At 34.7% G+C, this 20,117-nt stretch overlaps 3 protein-coding genes across 6 annotated transcripts; 1 reads left to right on the top strand and 2 right to left on the bottom strand.

Moving 5' to 3' along the window:
- Nucleotides 1-752: 752 nt before the first annotated feature.
- LOC100783323 (probable leucine-rich repeat receptor-like protein kinase At1g68400) lies at nucleotides 753-3,711 on the top strand. The gene is made up of 2 exons (XM_014772286.3): nucleotides 753-2,396; nucleotides 2,767-3,711. The coding sequence occupies exons 1-2, from the start codon at nucleotides 977-979 to the stop codon at nucleotides 3,357-3,359; spliced, it is 2,013 nt and encodes a 670-aa protein (XP_014627772.1). The 5' UTR covers nucleotides 753-976; the 3' UTR covers nucleotides 3,360-3,711.
- Nucleotides 3,712-3,846: 135 nt separating this feature from the next.
- On the bottom strand, nucleotides 3,847-6,916 carry LOC100779041 (glycosyltransferase BC10). The gene is made up of 2 exons (XM_003555865.5): nucleotides 5,740-6,916; nucleotides 3,847-4,625 (listed from the first exon to the last, which is right to left on the bottom strand). Exons 1-2 carry the CDS (start codon nucleotides 6,367-6,369, stop codon nucleotides 3,990-3,992), a joined length of 1,266 nt encoding a protein of 421 aa, XP_003555913.1. The 5' UTR covers nucleotides 6,370-6,916; the 3' UTR covers nucleotides 3,847-3,989.
- Nucleotides 6,917-10,829: 3,913 nt separating this feature from the next.
- On the bottom strand, nucleotides 10,830-19,400 carry GLYII-12 (glyoxalase GLYII-12). 4 transcript variants are annotated; one of them, XM_041013237.1, is made up of 13 exons: nucleotides 19,248-19,400; nucleotides 18,834-19,152; nucleotides 18,603-18,753; nucleotides 18,175-18,329; nucleotides 17,424-17,606; nucleotides 16,938-17,013; nucleotides 16,550-16,627; nucleotides 14,799-14,884; nucleotides 14,200-14,273; nucleotides 13,367-13,412; nucleotides 13,062-13,171; nucleotides 12,786-12,960; nucleotides 10,830-11,514 (listed from the first exon to the last, which is right to left on the bottom strand). In XM_041013237.1, exons 2-13 carry the CDS (start codon nucleotides 19,098-19,100, stop codon nucleotides 11,449-11,451), a joined length of 1,467 nt encoding a protein of 488 aa, XP_040869171.1. In that variant the 5' UTR covers nucleotides 19,101-19,152; nucleotides 19,248-19,400; the 3' UTR covers nucleotides 10,830-11,448. The 4 variants fall into 4 exon arrangements, with proteins under 4 accessions (XP_040869171.1, XP_040869170.1, XP_006605909.1 ...); XM_041013236.1 differs by having other exon boundaries at nucleotides 10,830-11,224; XM_006605846.4 differs by having other exon boundaries at nucleotides 10,830-11,224; nucleotides 18,834-19,375.
- Nucleotides 19,401-20,117: the final 717 nt, after the last annotated feature.

Raw genomic sequence — 20,117 nt, 5'->3', positions numbered from 1 at the left:
AAACACATAAATAATTAACTGCCATGCAAGTGGATCAATTGGTATGTGTTATTTTATCTTAACCAAAATTCTCAACTTTGAGTCATGAATATGTAATTATATTTTTTCTTAAACTATTTTAGCAATGGTGCATAATTATGTTTTTCTTAAAATTAATGATGTTAACTTTTTGGACTATGAAAATGAATGAAAATTTTTCACAGATTAAAAACAAAAATAAATTTATTTTACACAAATAAAAAGATTTTTTAAGTTATTTTAATTTTAATAAATAATAAATATAGTAGTCCTAAAAAGAATATATCATTTAGCTCCTCAAATTATTATTGCCTTAACGTCAAAGTGTATTACTGCAAACTAAATTGATATAAATTTAAACCAATTTTGTTAACAATTATTCTTAAAACATTAGTCAAAACAACTAAAATAAATAAGTATTTATTATAAAAATCATAAAAAAAACATAAAAATAAAATTATACTCAATATTTTATTTTTTTAATTCTTTAAGAGTATCTTTAATGAGATATTTCATGAGTTGTTTAAAATTAAGTAACTTTATTTAATAAATTTTGGAGAAGACAATAGTATTAAGTTGCTTTTATAACTATTCATTCTAATAACTTTAGTATTGACATAAATTTACGTAAAAAATTTAAATATATATAATATTGTAAAACTTATAAATTCAAGTCAAACAATTTATTTAATAGTCATATATATACTAAAACATAGTTAGCATTTAACTAAGAGTTACAAAGTAAATTGATAATTAAAATCGTAAAGTCTCAGATCAAAAGATGTGAAAATAATAAAGTAGTAGTACTAGTATTACACCAGCAAAAAGTTCACATAGTCTTGGTGCAACAAATTCTGTTAGTGGTGCATGGCTGTTAGTGGATTTAGGAATTCTGTTAGAAGAATATACAATCTGTCATATACACATATTCATTCATTCCAGTATAAATAGTATTCCAATGAGAAAACTCAAGAGAAATCTTCACTCCTCACTCCTCACTCCTCTCTCTCTGAGAACAACAATGGCAGGAGCAAAACTCTCTCGCCTCGTTGCTGTTCTCCATTTTCTTATTCTTCTCATGGTTCAAGGTTTTAGTAACCCAGATTTCGACGCCCTTGTGGCCTTCAAAACCGCCTCAGACACTTCCCAAAAGCTCACAGCATGGAACCTTAACAGCACCACCAACAACAACCCATGTTCCTGGAGCGGCGTGTCGTGCATTCGCGATCGAGTCTCCCGACTCGTTCTCGAAAACCTTGACCTCGAAGGTTCCATTCATCCCTTAACCTCTCTGACTCAGCTCCGAGTTCTGAGTCTCAAAGGAAACCGTTTCTCCGGTCCCCTTCCCAACCTCTCCAACCTCACTGCTCTAAAACTCCTCTTCTTATCACGCAATTCCTTCTCCGGCGAGTTTCCGGCGACCGTCACGTCGCTCTTCCGCCTCTACCGTCTTGATCTTTCCAACAACAACTTCTCCGGCGAGATTCCTGCGAAGGTCGGCCACTTGACCCACCTTTTCACTCTCCGTCTCGACGGTAACAAGTTCTCCGGCCACATTCCCGACTTGAACCTCCCCGAACTCCAAGAGTTCAACGTCTCCAGCAACCGCTTCTCCGGCGAGATACCCAAGTCCTTGTCAAAATTCCCCGAATCCTCGTTCGGGCAAAACCCGTTTCTCTGCGGAGCCCCAATTAAAAACTGTGCATCCGACCCTACAATACCCGGATCCGAAAGCGCCATTGCGTCACTATTGATACCACCAAACAACAACCCAACAACCAGTGTATCATCTTCGCCAAGTCCAATGCCAAAAACACCAACATCGACATCAACAAGTAGTAATAAAAGCCACGAAAAGGGTGCTTCGAAGATAAGTCCGGTGGTGCTTATAGCTATTATTACGGGTGGCGTTTTGGTTCTAATTGCAATAGCGTTTTTGCTTCTGTGTTGCTACTTCTGGAGGAACTATAAGTTGAAGGGGGGGAAAGGATCGAAGGTTTTCGATAGTGAGAAGATTGTGTGCTCGTCGAGTCCGTTCCCTGATCAGGGAGGGTTGGAGAGGAATCGAATGGTGTTCTTCGAAGGTGAGAAAAGGTATGAAATTGAGGACTTGCTGGAATCCCCTTCGGAAATGCTTGGGACGGGTTGGTTTGGGACTACGTACAAGGCAGAGCTCGATGGTGTGAACGTGTTTGCAGTCAAGGGACTCGGTGGCACATACATGACAGGGAAGAGAGAGTTCGAACAACACATGGAAGTGTTGGGAAGGTTGAGACATCCCAATGTTGTTAGTTTGAGAGCTTACTATTTCACGAGCGAGATAAAGTTGTTGGTCTATGATTACGAGTCCAATCCCAACTTGTTCCAGCGCCTTCACGGTATCTATTTTATTTCATTTGCACCTTCATGGCTGTTTCTGTTTCTTGTTTGTTTTGTCCAGGTCACATGAATGAAATAAAATAAAAACAAAGTTTTGCATTTATTTTTTTGTTCTTTAGTTGCCCTGAGTTGAAGAGTAGAATGGTTGGTTATCTGCTTTGAAATTATTTTTTTCTTTGCACCAAGGGCCATACCCACACTAGGTCACCCTCCCATGTAGCTTGCTTTATTATTTGGAAGTTTGATATCATGAACCATGTGTTATGGATGGGTGTTCTTTATCTTTGGTTAACAAGTGGAAGCTAGGGTTTGGCATTAGGAAAATGTGAAATTAAAATGAAAGCTGATGGTTGAATTGGTGGTGGACAGGATTGGGACGAATCCCACTGGACTGGACCAATAGGCTCAAGATAGCAGCGGGAGCGGCGCGAGGCGTGGCTTTCATTCATAACTCGTGCAAGTCCCTTAGGCTCATCCACGGTTACATCAAATCCACCAACGTCCAACTCGACAAGCAGGGGAATGCACGCATGTCTGATTTTGGGCTCTCCGTGTTCGCGCGCCCAGGCCCAGTGGGTGGCAGATGCAACGGCTACCTCGCGCCGGAGGCATCGGAGGATGGAAAACAGACGCAGGAATCTGATGTGTACTCTTTTGGTGTGCTCCTGCTGGAGCTGCTGACAGGGAAGTTCCCCGCCAAGGTGAAGACTGAAGAGGTTGGTTTCGGTGCGTTGCTGGACATTCCGATGTGGGTCCGGTCAGTGCCGAGGAAGAGGTGGACCCTTGACGTGTTTGATTGGGACCTGATGAGGCATAAGGATATTGAGGAGGAGATGGTGGGGCTGCTTCAGATTGCGATGACCTGTACCGCGGCTGCACCTGATCAACGGCCCACCATGACCCACGTCGTCAAGATGATCGAGGAGTTGCGTGGGGTCGAGGTGTCGCCGTGTCATCACTAGTTGGATTCGGTGTCTGACTCACCTTCCTTGTCTGAAGATGCGTGTGGAACAACGAGTCAGTGATTTTAGGACTATGGTGGTATTGTAAATCAGATTATTGGGGGGTTCTGTGTTTCTGATTATTTTTAATCTCGTATTTGTTTGATGCAAATCCTTCTTTCTTGATTTTTTTTTTACTAGTAACATGTTTTGGTGAATACATTGTTGGGTCAGTTCAATAATGGTTGAAGTGGGCTAAAATGAAAATCGGTTTCAAAAGAGAAAAGCATGCCTATTGAGGATTTGTGGTGTCTTTTTTGACCGTCAAGGAATATGTGGAAGAGGCGTCCAAATAAAATACACCGTTTTGCTCCTTCTCATGTGCTTCCATTGCATACCTTTTGTGGTCTAATTTGTCAGTACTACAACTTCTTGTTTCATCAGCATCTTTGATGGTTTTGGATTGTTAGCCTTTTGTTATCCATTAGTAAAAGTAAAACTATCAACAGGGATTCATTAAGCCAATGATATAGCTCATAGTGTATTTGATGAAACAAGTCTACACCGGATAATCAAAGAACTTACAATAAAAAAGAATGAATGAATAATTTGGTTATGGTCGTAACTTCTGTTTCTGTGCCCGTAAAAGTATTAGAAATGCATAACCATGGGTGCAATCTTGGTGAGCTTTGACACAGTACTAGGGGCGAACTTCCTAGCAAACAGAAAACAAACATTGATGCTGTCCCCATTATACTCGCATTTCTGATCCCTCAAACTCTCCAAGAACTTAACAGTGATCTCCGATCTCAAAAACTTAGTTGGGTGTGGACCACCCTTTGACCAATCAACCCAAGTCAAGCTCCTATTGGAATTCCCTTCCCAAAACTTGATGCTCACATATGTTGGCAGGTAATGTTCATCTGCATAACATGAACCTTTGCAATACTCTTGAAAAACTGGGAAGTATTTTTTGTCAGACACCACTTCTTGTGCAAGCTCTCTATCCATTTCAAACCATTGGGACCCTTTTCTCCACTGATTGACGGAGATTTTAGGCAACATCTGGATGCTGTAGCGGCCTCGACCAACAGAACTAGGATCATCAAAAGCCATGACATAGTTTTGGGTGGAGTTCATCAAGTAAGTGTAGATGGTTGAGAAGTTGAAGAGTGGTATACAGGATTCAGACAAGAGTACAAAACGTTGGTTTGAGATATCAAGAAGTGCATTGGCCAGCAAGCGACGCTCTGCTTCAATCATGTTAACATTACCCCATTCCACTTCCTGCATTATGTGAATACCAGGTGATCAGATGAAGACTATACTGTTAGGAATCTTAAATTGAAGCATGTATAAAAAAAAATGAAGCAAAATACTGGAATTAGAATTAGGAATCTTAATCAACTCTTTGACACTATTAGAAACAGATAGGCATAAATATAAATGAAATAAAAACTAGTACCCTATTTATGTGGACAATTTTCTCGAGGCATTAGACATTTTATTTGATTTTTTCTACACAGGACATTAAGGCTGTAATACAGGATCCGCTCAAATTATGCGTATTCTCTGATAAGAAAAATAAATCAATCCATACAAGAATTGACATGATATACAATTTACACAAAAGGTAGTAAATATCATTGTCCTTTAAACAATTGGGGTTTGATAATTAGGAATGTTTCCCTAAACCGGTAGCAGCTAGCTGTTACCAGTTAGTAACGCGGGGTGCATGAACTACGATTTTCAATGCTAATAATTAGTATATGGGAGTGCTTGTAATGATTTTAGTGATCCTAAACAACAACAAAAGAAAATATATATGCTGAAGAACGCTAAAGCTTAGATCATATTTTACTTTTTCTATTTTTTAAAACATAATTTTGACAACATCTAATGACTAGAGACGAGAGCGCAAATGAGCTTGAGCATCCCACAATGCAGTCCCACAATTGCCGGTGTACTGATAGAAGTTCACGAAGAGAGAATGTCTTATTTTTTGCCTTTCAAAACCTATAGACTAGATACACTTTATACTAAAATAGAATGATTTACTTCACTGCAAATTATCTTTCTATTAAACAATTTGCATAGCCACAAATATAAGGATATAATAACAAGGCATTTCTATAGGAGCTTAAACATATAATCATAGGGTATGTATTTTTGTGTACCAAAAAAATACATACCCTATGATTCATTTCAATTTGTAAGCTGTAGGATCGTTGACTAATAACAAAAACTAGGACATGATCAGACATGTAACAGAAGATACAAGTTGTCATTGACTACGTCAATGATTCTACACAAGCAATAGTCATTTCAATAATTGGCAAAAGACCAATAGTAAATGTAACAACTAACAATCAAGTAAGAATTGAAGAAGAAATGAACTGACCTTACTGGGAATTCTCCGACCTTTAAACACTGGACTCTCCGGGCGTGATCCATTGTATGATGGATTGGAGTGCACGTAAATCGAGTAGAATCCTTCGTGCCCTTTGAAGAATTGCTCCCACAAAGGAGCCAAAAACACAGGACCCCTTGTCAAGAACAAGAAGGCAACCTTTGGAACACGATCAAACGGGTAATCAGGGATCTTTGCAGTCACTGAAGCTCTCCATAGCAATTCCTCATCATCCATATCATGCACAACAGGAGGAGGCTTAAGGAACTCCTTCAATCCTACGTGACTGTTTTCAATTTGAGTTTGAGTTTCAATTTGTGTTTGAGTTTGCATTTGCGTTTGAGTTTGAATCTGTGATTGAGTTTGAGTTTGAGTTTGATTAGATATTTCTGGTTTTGCAGTTGTTGGTGGCAAGGGTGGTGTTCGCGGAAAGGAGGAGAGTGACAACTGAGTGAATTGTAGACTAAAGTTGCAGTCTTTAAGGTAGAAACTGAAGATAACTCCAATGCTTATACCAAAGCCCAAAATAAGGATATAGCTAAGAAACTGAATAAAGTGAAATTGAGCATTGAAAAACTTGGAAACAGAGTTTAAGGAGTATTGATTATTTTGGCCCTTCATTCTGTGGGGACAAAAACACCAAATTCCCTAATAATTCTGTTATATGGGTATATATGATGGGTACCTAAGTTGTAAGCTTGAAAAGAAAAACAATTAGAAATACACTAATCTTGTAATTAAAATATTTGTATAGTCATAAAAACATGACCAACTAGATCAAATGAAATTGTTCAATACAATAAGATTCCCCTAGTTTGAAACTTAAGTGATCCAAAATATGATGGAAACTGCAAGCAATGAGTGATGGAGAAAGAAAGCTATAGAGAGAAATAGAGAAAGGCAGAACTCCCTTGGCTCAATTTTATGCCACAAACAGACCCTTTTGATGGCTTTGGATTGGAGACTTTTTCTCTTTTCCGTTTCCCTCGATGCCCACTTTATAGTATATGCCTTTTGTTTTATGCTCTCCAAGAAATAACAACAACTTTGTTTAAAAGCTGAAGTTGCCAAAGACAAACAGTTATTGCTGGTTTAGGAAACCTGTGTTGAAGATTGATTTTATATACAAATTTGTTACAAGAAAGCAATAAATACATTACACATGTCTGATTGGAAATAGGAAAGTATTAATTAGTTAATTATTACGTTGAAAATTACAAGGAAAATGCAGATTCTGTAGTTATTACGTGGTGCCGTCTGTTGCTGGTGCAGTGTGCAATGTTGAAACGACAAAAGCGTTTTTTATGGGGAACATTTGGCATAGGAAAACGTATGATAGGACGAAGACCAAGTTATGTAGCCGCCGTGCAAAATAGTAGTTTTTTTCAACACGTTGGTTTTTTACGTGTTTGGTTACTGATCAGGTTTCGACTATTCCATTTCTGTGGACCCTTTAGAGTTTAGAGAAGAGAAGAGAGGTTCATAATTCCTAAGCCAAGTGCCCAAAAAAGGTGACCAGAAAGAAGCCACCCCACAGATGGTAGCGTATTGAAGACTTTTCAATAAAATTAAAAATCTAACGATCAAAACTGATACTCTGAAAATGATGCGTGTAAAATAATGCAAAAATGAGAGGGGGTATATATTTGGGGATGCTTAGGACTTGTTAGAATTGTAATTATATATAATAGGCACGCGTATATCTTTTTGTGGAAGAAAAAAAAAATTGCTTGGTCAATTACAATTTAGAACAGAAGTCAATGTACTGGTCAAAGAAAAGGGGGAAATGATTGATACAGTAAAAATAATGAAAATACAATGGTAATAATTGAATGAGGGTGGTGTATTGGTACATAGATTGGATATGGAAAATGAGTAGATCAACCTTATTTTGAATGAATAAAAAAGAGAAATAGAAAAAGAAAGAAAGGAATTTAAGGAAATAATAGATGTCGTTAAGAAAGGTAAAGAGAAATAAGAAAAAGAATGAAGTGGAAGGAATATAGCAAAAAAAAGTGTATCTTAATAATGAGTGAATAGCTTATGCATTAATAACGTAATAATGTCATTTAATTATAAATTGATATATATGATTTCTTGACTTTAATCATAAAACTATTGCTTTGCAGTCAAAAAGAAAATCATAAAATTATTTTAAAAATCATATTTATCATGATTTTTAATTATTTATTTTTTGATTGCATAATTGTTAATTAATTAATAATATAAAATATTTTACACCAACAAACATTAGTAAACAAAAATTGAATTCCTTAATAATACCCATTGAATATATAGGTAAATGTACGAAAGTAAAATGACTTATATTTTCAGTAAAAAGACTCTTGAAGGGTCGTCACATTTTAACAATTTGCATTGTTGTTTGGCTGGTGGGTGGGATTTCCAAGTATATTTTTAACCGAATTATACATGTTGGGTGTTTAAATATGTTGTTGCTTTTTTAAATTTGGGATAAGTTTGTTTTTTATTTTCAAATTTAAAATTGATTTTTTTAGTGTTATAATTTGAAGGAAAAAAAATAGTCTTTCTCTCAAATGTTTTTGTTTTTTGCTCAAATGCTATGAATACTTTGGAAGAAAAACATACATATAGTTGGATATTTGAAAATAAAAAATGCAAAATCAAAGTCATGCCTTGTAATTCGTTAGCCATGTAATTTAGATTTATCCCTATCAACGAGAAAAAATTTAGAAACCCCTGGGGCTGGCAAGAAGATGAAGAAAAGGGCGATAAAGAGGAGAATAAACAAATAAAAGAAAGAAGGTCATGAAATAAATAAAAACGAAATGTCATTATTTTGCCTTTCCTGGAATACCTGAAACGAAAGGGTTAGCGATTGAGATTAAAATATTATTCTGATGTTTTCAATGTAAATGAGTTCAGGTAGCAATATGGAATACACGACAACAATCCGTTGCCGCCTAAGTTATATGTTAATAATCCGAGGCCAAAATCCCTTACTTCCGACCAATTATTTCTGAAGTAGTATAAGCCTCAAGGTATTCCTAGTTTTTTATCTCGTGATCGTATGTTCATAGACGATGTTACATTAACTTTATTATAGAAACAAATTGTTAGTTTATGAATTTGACCGATTACATTAAATAATTGATTCTGATGCATCGCAACTAGACTGTCAATTACTTAAAAATTACTTTTTTGATATAATTTTAAAATAATTATCAAAAAAATCAATCATTTCTAATTATATAATAAATTTTTATTGTAAAAAATATTCAGGATATAATGTATTTCAATTAAATCCTTAAATAATTTCCTAACAAAAGTTTTTTAGTATATACTTTTTTTCATTATAAGAGATCAATATTCCATCAAAGATAACGAAGACGAACCAGTTGATCGTGATTATAAGGTGACAAAACCTAACAACATTGCTAGCCGAGCGATAGACGCATAACAACACACACATCATCTAGCAAAAAGAAAATCATAAAATACAACAATCTTGAAATTTGACCACCAATTTTGTATAATCAGTTGAATGAAACATTCACACAAAAACAATAGGCTGAATGAAATATCCTTTTGTTTACATGTCTGCCCAATTATAGATACGAGCAAAAAATAAAAATATTTTAAACATTCTAGAATATCGTATTTGAAGAATGAGCACTTTGGCATGACTTTTCATGCATCATCTGAGGAATCTGAATATACGCCAAACTTTAAGTTCTAAGTTTGAATGGGTTTTTGTTGGTAGAAACAAATTATTTCCACAGATAAATATTTGCTTATATTCAACACTTGTTGACGAGATAACTAAAAAAGTTTAGTTTGGTTTGTAAAATAATTCATTTTTTTAATGAACTTATAGATGTGAAATGTCTCCTAGTTTTGTCAATGAATAATATTTCTCTATCAATTAACTAATTCTTATTAGCAAAATCTCTTCTTTGAGCTCTTTTTTTCATTTGCAAGACCCAATCATTAAACCTTACTTAATACATATGAAACAAGTTTCACATGGACTAACTAAATATTGATAAACAAGCCATTTAAAAAAAAATAAACATCCAAGAGTAAACCATATCCTTAAAAAAAAAGAATTGCACAAAGTAAATTGAATTATATTCTTCAAAGAAAAATTCCATTTTTTATCCATGAAAAAAATCCAATTTAAACCACATTTTAAAGAAAATTCCATGCCCTGTTATCCACACATTTTGGGATGTGGGACTAATTCTTTTAGCATGTATTCGGTTTCACATTTGTGCCCGTTAAATTGAAGTCTTAACTCAATCAAATGTGATTATTATCCTAGACAAGATGTTTACTATCTAATTTGGAGGGCAACGTCTAGGATGGGAGAGCTCGACAAATCTCTCACCGTGAGAAAGAAATCTAGTACATGCGTCACCTCACCGGCCACCACAATTACAATTTTTTTAGTCCTTCCTGACAACCTCGTAATCTATAATTGCTGCAAACTTAGTTCCACCGCCACTAAACCTTCCGATTTCGTCAATATTTTAATCTCGTGCATAATTTTTCAGCCTCACTCTTAGTCTTCTTCCTCCTACATTTTTCTTTTGCAACGGATTTTGATTCTGGTTTCTTGTGAACGATTAAACAGAAATCTGATTTCGTCAATTAGCACTTCACTTCACTTGCTTGCATTAGCCAAAACCTGTGTTGTTGAAGCTTGTAATGCTTTAGGTCAGGGACTATACCAAAGGAGAGGGACCTACAGGATACAAGAAGCAGCAGTTATCCAAGCACCTGAAGGACGTGGGAAGAAACTCTAAATTCTGTTAGAAGTTGGATTAGCTGGCAGGATAGGATTGGCTAGCACCCAATGGAGAATATGTTTGTTAGAATAATTCGGTTATAGGAATTGTGCAATTCTGTTTTTTCCTTGTCGCACTTGTCTGTAGTGTTTGTTATGCAGGCTATATATTGAGCCTTTGCTGGTATCAACAGTTTCGTTCTTAATCTTGCTTCTGGAGGTTCCCCTTAGTCCTCAAATTGTAAGGGATTATTCTGGTTCCTAACACATGGTTAATACTATTAATAATACTAACTAAAAATTGCACCAAAAATAATATTAAAACTCCTCTTCGGTAAATGGATGACAAACTCGCTGAGAACGTTTCAAACGCCTCTAAAGTATCCAAGTGATCCTCCAGTAATATCATAGCATGTTACATCAAAGCTCACAATTTAGACTCTAGTTCGCATACAAGTTGTCATTAAGAAATTCCACATGGCGATCACCAAATAGAATATAACTCCTCCACAGAGGTACACCTGTCTATTTAGTGAACTTTCGTTGACAGTACAATACAGCAATGCCAGCAATGCCAGCAAGAACACCGGCAACAAGAAATGGAGATTTCCCTATTTGATGTGATAAACTGCCACTACCGTAAGCCCATATCCATCGAGATAGAAAATGCAGCCCACAGGTATTTTTGAACTTCTGGATTGAAAAATCCTAAAGGTAGATGCGGTATGTTCTGTCAGTTCCACGAAAGAAAAACAGCCAATCTCACAAGTAATTCTCCTCAGATTATTATACAAGGGTTATATATAGTGTTCCCGTTATCTAGGGCCATTTCAATGCTAACAATGAACTTGGAGGATAGGCTACACATTTTCTCAAAAAGATGCAATGAACTGATAGGCAGTCAGTAAGCCAGCCAGTGCAGCTCTTCATGCTTATAGTTTACCCACACTCTCAGCAAATGTATCCAAACTGGATTTGTAAGTTTCTAGAGAGAAATCCTGCACATTCTCACAAAAATTGTCCAAGTTTCATTCAATTTGGAAGCCTGTTATTTCACTCATTCAAATGTGTTGAACAAGTTTCTCAAGACACAAGGTAGAATTGCAATTCCATGAATCATGCACTATTCTGCCACCCAAATTAATCAATCATACATGAACACAAAATATTGAGATGCAGGTAAGTAATTAAATCCAAAAATTTGAGCAGTCTTACACCTGGTTTACCTAACAAAACAGAAGTACAACATTCTAGAAAAACAAATATCTTCCATAATAGACATGGATTAGTTTTTTTCATGTGTTGATGATAGACTAGATATTGATCAGAGCTATTTGACAGTTTGGGTAGCAGATTCTTCACATTGTTATAAAGTCAGATGACAGGGGGGTTATTTTGTATTTTATTGAAGCACGGCAAAGTCTTTGTTAGTAAAGGATGAAAAAAACATTGAGGGACTATATGTAGCATGATTGCTAATAATTTAGGGACTACTTATATAATTTGTAATACTTGAAGGACTATTTAGGGGAGAGTAATAGTTTAGGGACTGACTACTTAGATAATTTGTAAGATATAGTATTTTTGTCAGTATATATTATTACATCTCAAGCTCTATGCTAGGAAGTATCAGCTATAATAGTAAATCACACAAATGACTAACATGCATACCAACCCAAGGTTTGAATAAAGCTAATGTTGTATAAATATAAATACAAGGATATGATATGATGCAATACAGTTGAACAAACAAATGCTACACATTTTGAAAAACTTCAAAAGATGAATATGAACATAAAATTGCTAATGCATAAAAAAAGGAAAATGTTCTCTTAGTTTTAGAAAGAAAAAGTGCAACAAATTGGAGCATGACACACATGAAAAGATAATGTGGGAGCAAGAAAGAGCAAAGAGTGCAGGCTATGAGAGAGGAGAAATTCTAATATGCTCCCAATCCCCAGCTAATACTCTACAAAGTTTTGTACCCGTTAAAATTTAATTTAATAATTTATTTTGAATCAACCGCAGTGCCATGTGTTACAGTCTTACTTGAGTAGTGTAATACTCCATAAGAATGTAAAATAAACTCTGGTAAGGGAGACTACAGAGAGAAATGCAGAGCATGCGGTGAATATAAAAATGCCAACAACTAAGCAAAGAAAGCTGGCAAGGCCAGAAATCCTAGGCAGGCACAACGGATTTTTCACCAATAGATACTAAGTATTTCTTAAATTAATGTGTTTAAAGCTTAAAGCATATTAGTCATTACCTTTGGTAACTTGTGTTGTTGGGCTAGATGATCCACATGGAGCCTCACATTTGATGATGCAGCAATCCAGGCACGGCGGTCAACATCAGAATATACATATACTATAATGTCAAACAAAGATTTTGCTCCACCTTCAATTGCCTTCACAATATTAGCTTCTCTACTCCTACGATTCCTGAAAATAATAATAACAATCCACTCAGTTGCTGACTCTGACATAAAATATCAACAGTTAACTTGTTAAGTCAAAGGAAGAAAGTAATTGAAGGTTAATACTTTAGGTATCCACACAGCATCTGCTTTGGCCAGACATTAACTCTCCCATGCATTGGTATTAAAGCATGTGGTGAAAGCTCCAAAAATTTGTACGTGGTTTGGAAGTATTCCTGCAAATCACAATAATTGTGAGCAAAAGGACATCTGATACACAGATATCATTAAAATTATTTTCTTTGTTTGTGTACTTTTGATAGAACCTAATCCCTATTGTTCCTGGACATCCCCCCATAAGAAGCCTCTCATAGTTTATAATTTAATAACTACATTTGCATTTCCAACATATAAGGTCTTTTCGCACTTACAGACATATTTCCACCAGCTTTTATGTCCAAGGTGGCACTTCCCTGACTGAAAAAAAGTAAATTAATAATTTAATAGAGTGAAGTAAATATCAAAAAACGTTGAATAAGAAGTAGGTCTTTGAGATTATTGGAACTGCAAACAGGAAATCAGATGGCTTTGACAATGGATAATATGACACAAATTCAGCATGCCAAACCATTTCTTTCTCTAAATCAAAACTAGGTAGATCATGTATTCCCTCATCAATTCTTGAGAAGAGGATTTCAGTGAAGGCAACTCTAGCAGATTGATCCTCCTATAATAATCCTATGGTATCTGAGTTCTCCCTATACCTTTATGTCTTTAATAAATTCACTAACCTATAAAGAAAAGGAGGAATGTTTGAAAGTAGATAATCTAGTCTTTTTCAACTTCTAGAAGGCAAGTAAGCTAATTTCAATAGTCTCTCAAACTCTAAAAGTTCACCAACTTGTTTAATATACAATATTTTTATTTTTATTTTTATTTTTATTTTTATTTTTTATCAAATAATAGAGATAAATAGTAATTAGAACAAAATACTGCATAAACAGCGCCCATGCAATTCAAAAAAGGCATCATAACTATAAACTAGATTATGACAATTTCAAGTATCTACAAAACAAAAGTCCCACAGTCCAACTAAGACATTGTTCCGAATAATAAGGCATTCAAATGTAATGAATGTTTCACAATCACCCAAATATGTGAAAAAACATAAACATATATGAAATTTGAATGCGTATGCATACATGATAAGTAAAATTTCTCTTTTCTTAATGTACTATCCATTATATATTGTGTGGAATCTTACCCCACACAGTGATCACCTACTATCAAGGAATGAGTATTTGCATGAAGCAGTGCCATATGACCATCTGTATGTCCCTAAACCAAACAAAATTTTCAAATTCAGCAGAAAATAGAAGCAACTTTATAGAGAACAAATATTTTCTCACCATACTTATTACTTCAATACAAACTCAGTTAAGAATTCAAGTAATATGTAATATAACTTGAGATATAGTTTCTTCATTTTGTCAAAAGTAGTTACCAAGAGATACTCAAAAATGGTTTTTGATTTACAATCCAAGACACTCGTTCACGCAAAAGCACATGGGATCTAATGCAGGGACAAAGCAGCAGGTTCACTGTTTGAAGGAACTATCTTAAGAACCAATACAACCTAAAAGATCAATCTGCTAAAATAAAACACCTGAATGATTTTTAATGTACATCTCAAACAAAATCTTTTGTGAAAGTTTTGTGTCCTATAAGGTAATGTTAAAATAGTGGATGTGCTGTTATCCCAGTCATAAATCTTAAACAAAATTTTCAAATTTAAATAGAACGTAAGATCTAGAAAATATAAGTTATTGCAAACCAACTAGGATTATGCACATGAAAAAGTACCGGTGCAAAAATAACTCTCAATCTCTGACCACCAATGTCAATGTCTTCATCTCCCGTAACTGGGGTATAGCCAAGTGACCAAACATCTGTTATCATGAAATATCAGTTGAACATATCAGTGAAGTTTTTTTTTCATATACGTCATGGGAGAGTTTAAAAATCTAAAGAAAATTTAGAAACTAATCCAAAAAATTATGCCAAAAAGATTGATATAACCGCATGTGTTTGTGTACCCTAGCTTTATTAAACTTATAACTCTTTTTTTTTAGATAACTTATAACTCTTTTAGATAACTTATAACTCTTGTTTTAAACTTATGTGTTTTAAATTTAGGTTTCATTAAATGAGACTTAATAATATTTCTGAAAATTTGATTTTTAACTGTGCCGAATGACGTCGTGTGATTCATGTAGCTGACCTTATCTAGTGAGATAAGGCTTTGTTGTTGTATTCATTTGATCCCTATAGTTACAAAAACTTTCTCTTTTAGCCCCTATACTTAAAAACATCCCATTTTAGTCTCAACACATACTATTTTTAATCCCTTTTAGTCTCTACACAAATCATTTTAACCCCTTTTAGTCCCTAAGGCGAGGACTAAAAGGGATTAAAATGGTATGTATAGGGACTAAAATGGGATGTTTGCAAGTATCGGGACTAAAAGGGAAAGTTTTTGTAACTATAGGAATCAGATGAGTAATTAAACCTTAAATTTATTTGTAATATGTTCCAAAAAAAATTTAAATTTGTTGCAAATCCAATTTATGAAGCACCGACACGGACACGGACACCGGACACAACACGGATACGGACACGTGGACACCTGTAATGTCCAAAATATAGAACGTAATACGGGTGTCGTGTCGGTGTCGGACACTGACACGGACGCGTGTCGGACACCGGACACGGCAAAGGGCTGAAGTGTCCGTGCTTCATATCCAAATCATTTTTTTAAAATGAGTTGGAAATTGGTTTCTTAATCAAATCAAATTAAATCCATTTTTTAATGATTCCAAACAAGCTGTTAGAATTCTGATCCTTAGAACCAAATTCTAAAATACTAAGATCTAGCACACCAAAAAAATTGCAACCAGCTTTACTGCCTCCTCTCTCTTGTCCGGAAATTTCACTGACAACAACAGTATCTACACCAAGCATTCGTTTAGCATCTTTGCCTAACATATAAATAGCAACAAAAAGAATTATCATGACTTGCGGTACTAATCAAGTTGATACCAAAACTTGGGTTTTGAACCTTTAGTGTGACCATTCTTCTGTTACTCAAAATCAAGATTTTTATGAAAATTCAAAACAGATGCAGAATATATTTTATTTCACCACGGTCACATGTACTTTAGTTCCTAGTTGTGTGAATTTATTTTATCTGTTATAGTTTTATAATTATTTAGGCAGGCTATGTTAGGATAAATTTTCTCCCTAAGCCATATAGGAAAAGAAAATAAGAAGCTAAATAATGATTTGAGTTTCCCCACAAGTTAAAATTAACTTATGCACCTTAAATTTTAGAGAAGTTAAATGAGCAAGAAGTTTCTATAAAAGTTAGTAAGCGCATAAGTTGATTTAAATTTTAGAAGAAGCTTAATTCATTTTACCTCCTTATTTTCTTTTGCTACAACTGCTTACAGAGAAATTTATCTAAACAGGGCCTCAATGGAAAACTAAGAAAAATACATGTTTGCAACTGTCTCCAAGAGCATTATTGAAATGAAGATAAAAATTAACACTATCACCTCTGCTTATACGATGCATGGTCTTTTCATGTGCAAGCAAAGTAGCGTCAGGATTGCACTTCTGGATAACTGAGAGACCTGTCATAAAGGGTGAACATATATTTGAAATGTAAGTTTCCAAGTACAAGAGTATGTTCATTACAGTCAATAGCATCTACCAAAAGAGAGGAACAAAGAACAAGTGATGATTTACATGGTACACTTGAGTGCAGAACTAACAAATATAAGATTATGACTTTAGCTGCTTCTTGGTTCTCATTTAGCTTTAATTAATGTGTAAAACATAAAAAGCATTACTTATCATGACTACATCACCATTCACCATTAATACCCATAGCATAATCTACCTTAAAAAAACAAAAGTCAATAAAGTTTAGTAAAGACTCACCATCTACATGATCAGGATGATGATGAGTGACAAAGACCACTAGTCGTCTTGGCAAAGCAGTAACAATTTTCTCTAGCTGATAATTATGGAGTAGCACATTAAGAGTTTAATTGATGAGGAAACCAAATTTCAAAAACCAGATAATGTGGAAATTAACCACTCATAGAAGCTAGTATATAGGGGAGGGGAGTGAAACATCAAAAATATATCTCCATGTAATTTCCTCAAAAGTCACATGATTTGCATTTGAGAAAATTTTTACAGAAATTAGATTCAAACAAATCGAACATGTTTCTGCTTTTGCCAGCAATAAGTAACGTCAATCTAAATTACCAAACAGTCATTCAGTATGATTAAGTATGAAGAAAATATGAAATGAAATGCACATATTATGAATATGGAATAGAAAACAGAATAAAAGATTTAATCAAATGCCATAATAATATGGATTAGCTGCACAAGCTTGGATGTTATGTGGAACTGTACCTCTCCATAGAATTCTGATAGGCATCCTGGATCAACTATTAGTGCATCTCCACGTACAATAAAATTGTTTTCCCCTGAATCATTTGAAACATTTTCAGGTGCAAACACCACCAAATTTGTTGTGTGAAAAGGCCTTAATGTCCTACTTCCCATAGGTATAATTATATTACCAGGCGGGTACTCCTGAAAATAAAAATAAACTTCATTTTGCACCAGATTATAAACATAATTACTTTGAAGAATAAAAACCCAGCTTCCTCTTTCTCCATTCCTTGTACAGAAATATCAAGCTGCATCTATGATCTCAGACTAAATAGTTTAAAATACAAATTTTGAGTTTCTAAAAATCAACAATATGTGTTGCTCATCTGGAGTAATTTTATTTTTTTTGTACTTTTAACCCATAAGCAAAGTGAGAGAGCATATTTGCCAGTGAAGATATAGGAGGGCAGTGAAAACCTAGTAAACAAACCATATATATCCTTTAGAATAGACATCACAGCATTTAGAAATTAAATATCAACAAAGATTATCGGTGTCTATGAGATGTTTTTTAATATAATCCTTTAGAATCTCCACTGGCAACGAGTGGTTTACAGTTCCTTTAAAATTATTGACCTAATTTAAAAAAGCAAATCTTCTCCAATATCACTGCTGACAGATTTATTTAAAAAATTGTAATTCCCAATACCCAATATTAATAAATGCCCCCACCAAGGAAGGAAACAGAGGAAATCTAAAGAAAGCAAACCTGATAGTTTATGGCAGGAGGGACTTTCCATTTTGTAGAGATAGATGATTCGTTTATAAGACCAATAACTACCAATGGTCCAACCCGATCTCCATGTGGTTTCACTTCCAGAATCCAGTTAAGACAACTTCGGACAGATTTCCATCTATATGAATCTGTAAAGATTTATAAACATTTAAAATTAATCACAAATGTTATTGACATACTATGGTATTAATAATGGTGCGTGAAAGTATACATTTGCATTAGTGAATGGGTTGCATTCAAACTACAAATTTCTAGGGCATGAGCACAGATAAAATTCAATATAATTGTTCTACAAATTTGTAGTACACAACCCAAGTCCCAATTCATAAATCATCTGCAAATAAATAATGATGGTGATGGCCTCCAATGTAAACTGAGACAAACTAGAAAAACAAGCAAACCTCTAAAGTCCTTGTCCTCAGCTGCTACCAATTTTCCAACAATGAAGACAGTGTTGACGGGTAAATCGGGTCCAAAGGCAGCTTCCTTCACATACTTATGGAACTTCCAACCTCCTCCGTCAACCGCCCCAAACCCTAATTGTCCAAACACCTAATCGTAAAACCGTTAAAAATGAACTCATCATCACCAAAGCATAAAAACTCAAAACATTCAAAATTTAATAGCACTACCTCGTTGAGAGCCGAACGGATGTCGAATTTCCTCAAATCGACGTCCTGGGATTCCGAATGCGAGACCGCAAGTTCCAACTCAACCGGTGGCTCTGATTCTGCAAGCAGCGGGTTCAACTGCGCCGAGGGCAAGTCCCAGAGATCAGAATCGACGAAAGAGTCGTATTCTTCATCGTGGAATTTGGGAGGACGCGACTGCTTCACGAGCAAAAACTCGTCGTCGTTCGAAGGGTTTTGGATGATCAAAGCGAGTCTGTGAGTTGCCATTGCCAAAGGAACTGTGAATGGACTCGGTTGAGTGAGGAAGTGAAGTTCCTACCTTCAAACAAAGCTTATTTTTTAAGCATAAAAGAAAAGAAGAAGAAAGAATGATAATTGAGGATGCACAATTGAACGTAGACACTATTCAACTACCCGTTCATTATATTAATACTCGTTTTCTTTTTGCCTATATTTTCCTAACAAAAGGAAACGGGCAGTTGAAAATAACTGAAGGTAGCGCCGTAGCGAGCTTATGAGCATTTATGGGCAACCACTGGAGTTGGAGTGGGTGGAAATATTTTGGTCTTAATATACTATACTATATGGTACGGGTGGAAACATGAATCACACGATTCAAGATGAAGGTAAACCTCAAGATTTATTGAGATATTTATAAATTATTTATTAATAAGATTTTCAATAACTTATCTTCTCATTACGAGTTTGTTCTTTATTAACTGAATTAATGTTTATAGGTGAAATTGGAGTTTTTAATTGAGAGAAGTACATTGTTAACTCCCTTATGACTTTGAGGATTTGGGTAGGGTAATTATAGAATTTTTTTAAATATATTTGACTTTTGTGTTGATTTCTCTGTAAGAAGTTGTTTCCCTAAATTGTTGAAGACTCAAATCAAATGTATTAACTTTATCTTGAATCATCAATGAGGTGATGAAGAGTACTTTGATTTCAACATTGAAAATTCTTATTTGTCAAAAGTTATCATGAGAAAATTAAAAGTGTTTTAGTTATAACATTTGATGCTCTTGTTCGTCAAAAGTTCTTATTTATGTTATTTGCAATTGCTCTATGAGTATCTATATCGAGATTTGAAAAGTGTTTATTAGAATTATTGAGACTTGTTAAACTTATAGGTGTAACAAGTTTAGACTTTGTTTGTAACCTTGTCTAATTCAACCTAACCCAGTTAGATTTTTATGGATTATATTAAGTAATTGTATAGGATTGATTTTAATTTAATGAATCCAAATAAAATTATATTGGATGACATATTTGAAGTTT

The sequence above is a fragment of the Glycine max genome, chromosome 20 (assembly GCF_000004515.6).
Source record: "Glycine max cultivar Williams 82 chromosome 20, Glycine_max_v4.0, whole genome shotgun sequence".
NCBI lineage: Eukaryota > Viridiplantae > Streptophyta > Magnoliopsida > Fabales > Fabaceae > Glycine > Glycine max.
This window is presented reverse-complemented; position numbering and strand designations above follow the sequence as displayed.

Coding starts and splice junctions, on each gene's coding strand:
- LOC100783323 (XM_014772286.3), top strand. CDS start 977: ATGAGAAAACTCAAGAGAAATCTTCACTCCTCACTCCTCACTCCTCTC. Junction 2,397..2,766: donor CTTGTTCCAGCGCCTTCACG/GTATCTATTTTA, acceptor GGTGGTGGACAG/GATTGGGACGAATCCCACTG.
- LOC100779041 (XM_003555865.5), bottom strand. CDS start 6,369: ATGAAGGGCCAAAATAATCAATACTCCTTAAACTCTGTTTCCAAGTTT. Junction 4,626..5,739: donor GTCGGAGAATTCCCAGTAAG/GTCAGTTCATTT, acceptor CACATAATGCAG/GAAGTGGAATGGGGTAATGT.
- GLYII-12 (XM_041013236.1), bottom strand. CDS start 19,100: ATGGCAACTCACAGACTCGCTTTGATCATCCAAAACCCTTCGAACGAC. Junction 18,754..18,833: donor TCCGTTCGGCTCTCAACGAG/GTAGTGCTATTA, acceptor TTTTACGATTAG/GTGTTTGGACAATTAGGGTT. Junction 16,628..16,937: donor TCATCCTGATCATGTAGATG/GTGAGTCTTTAC, acceptor CCTTTATGACAG/GTCTCTCAGTTATCCAGAAG.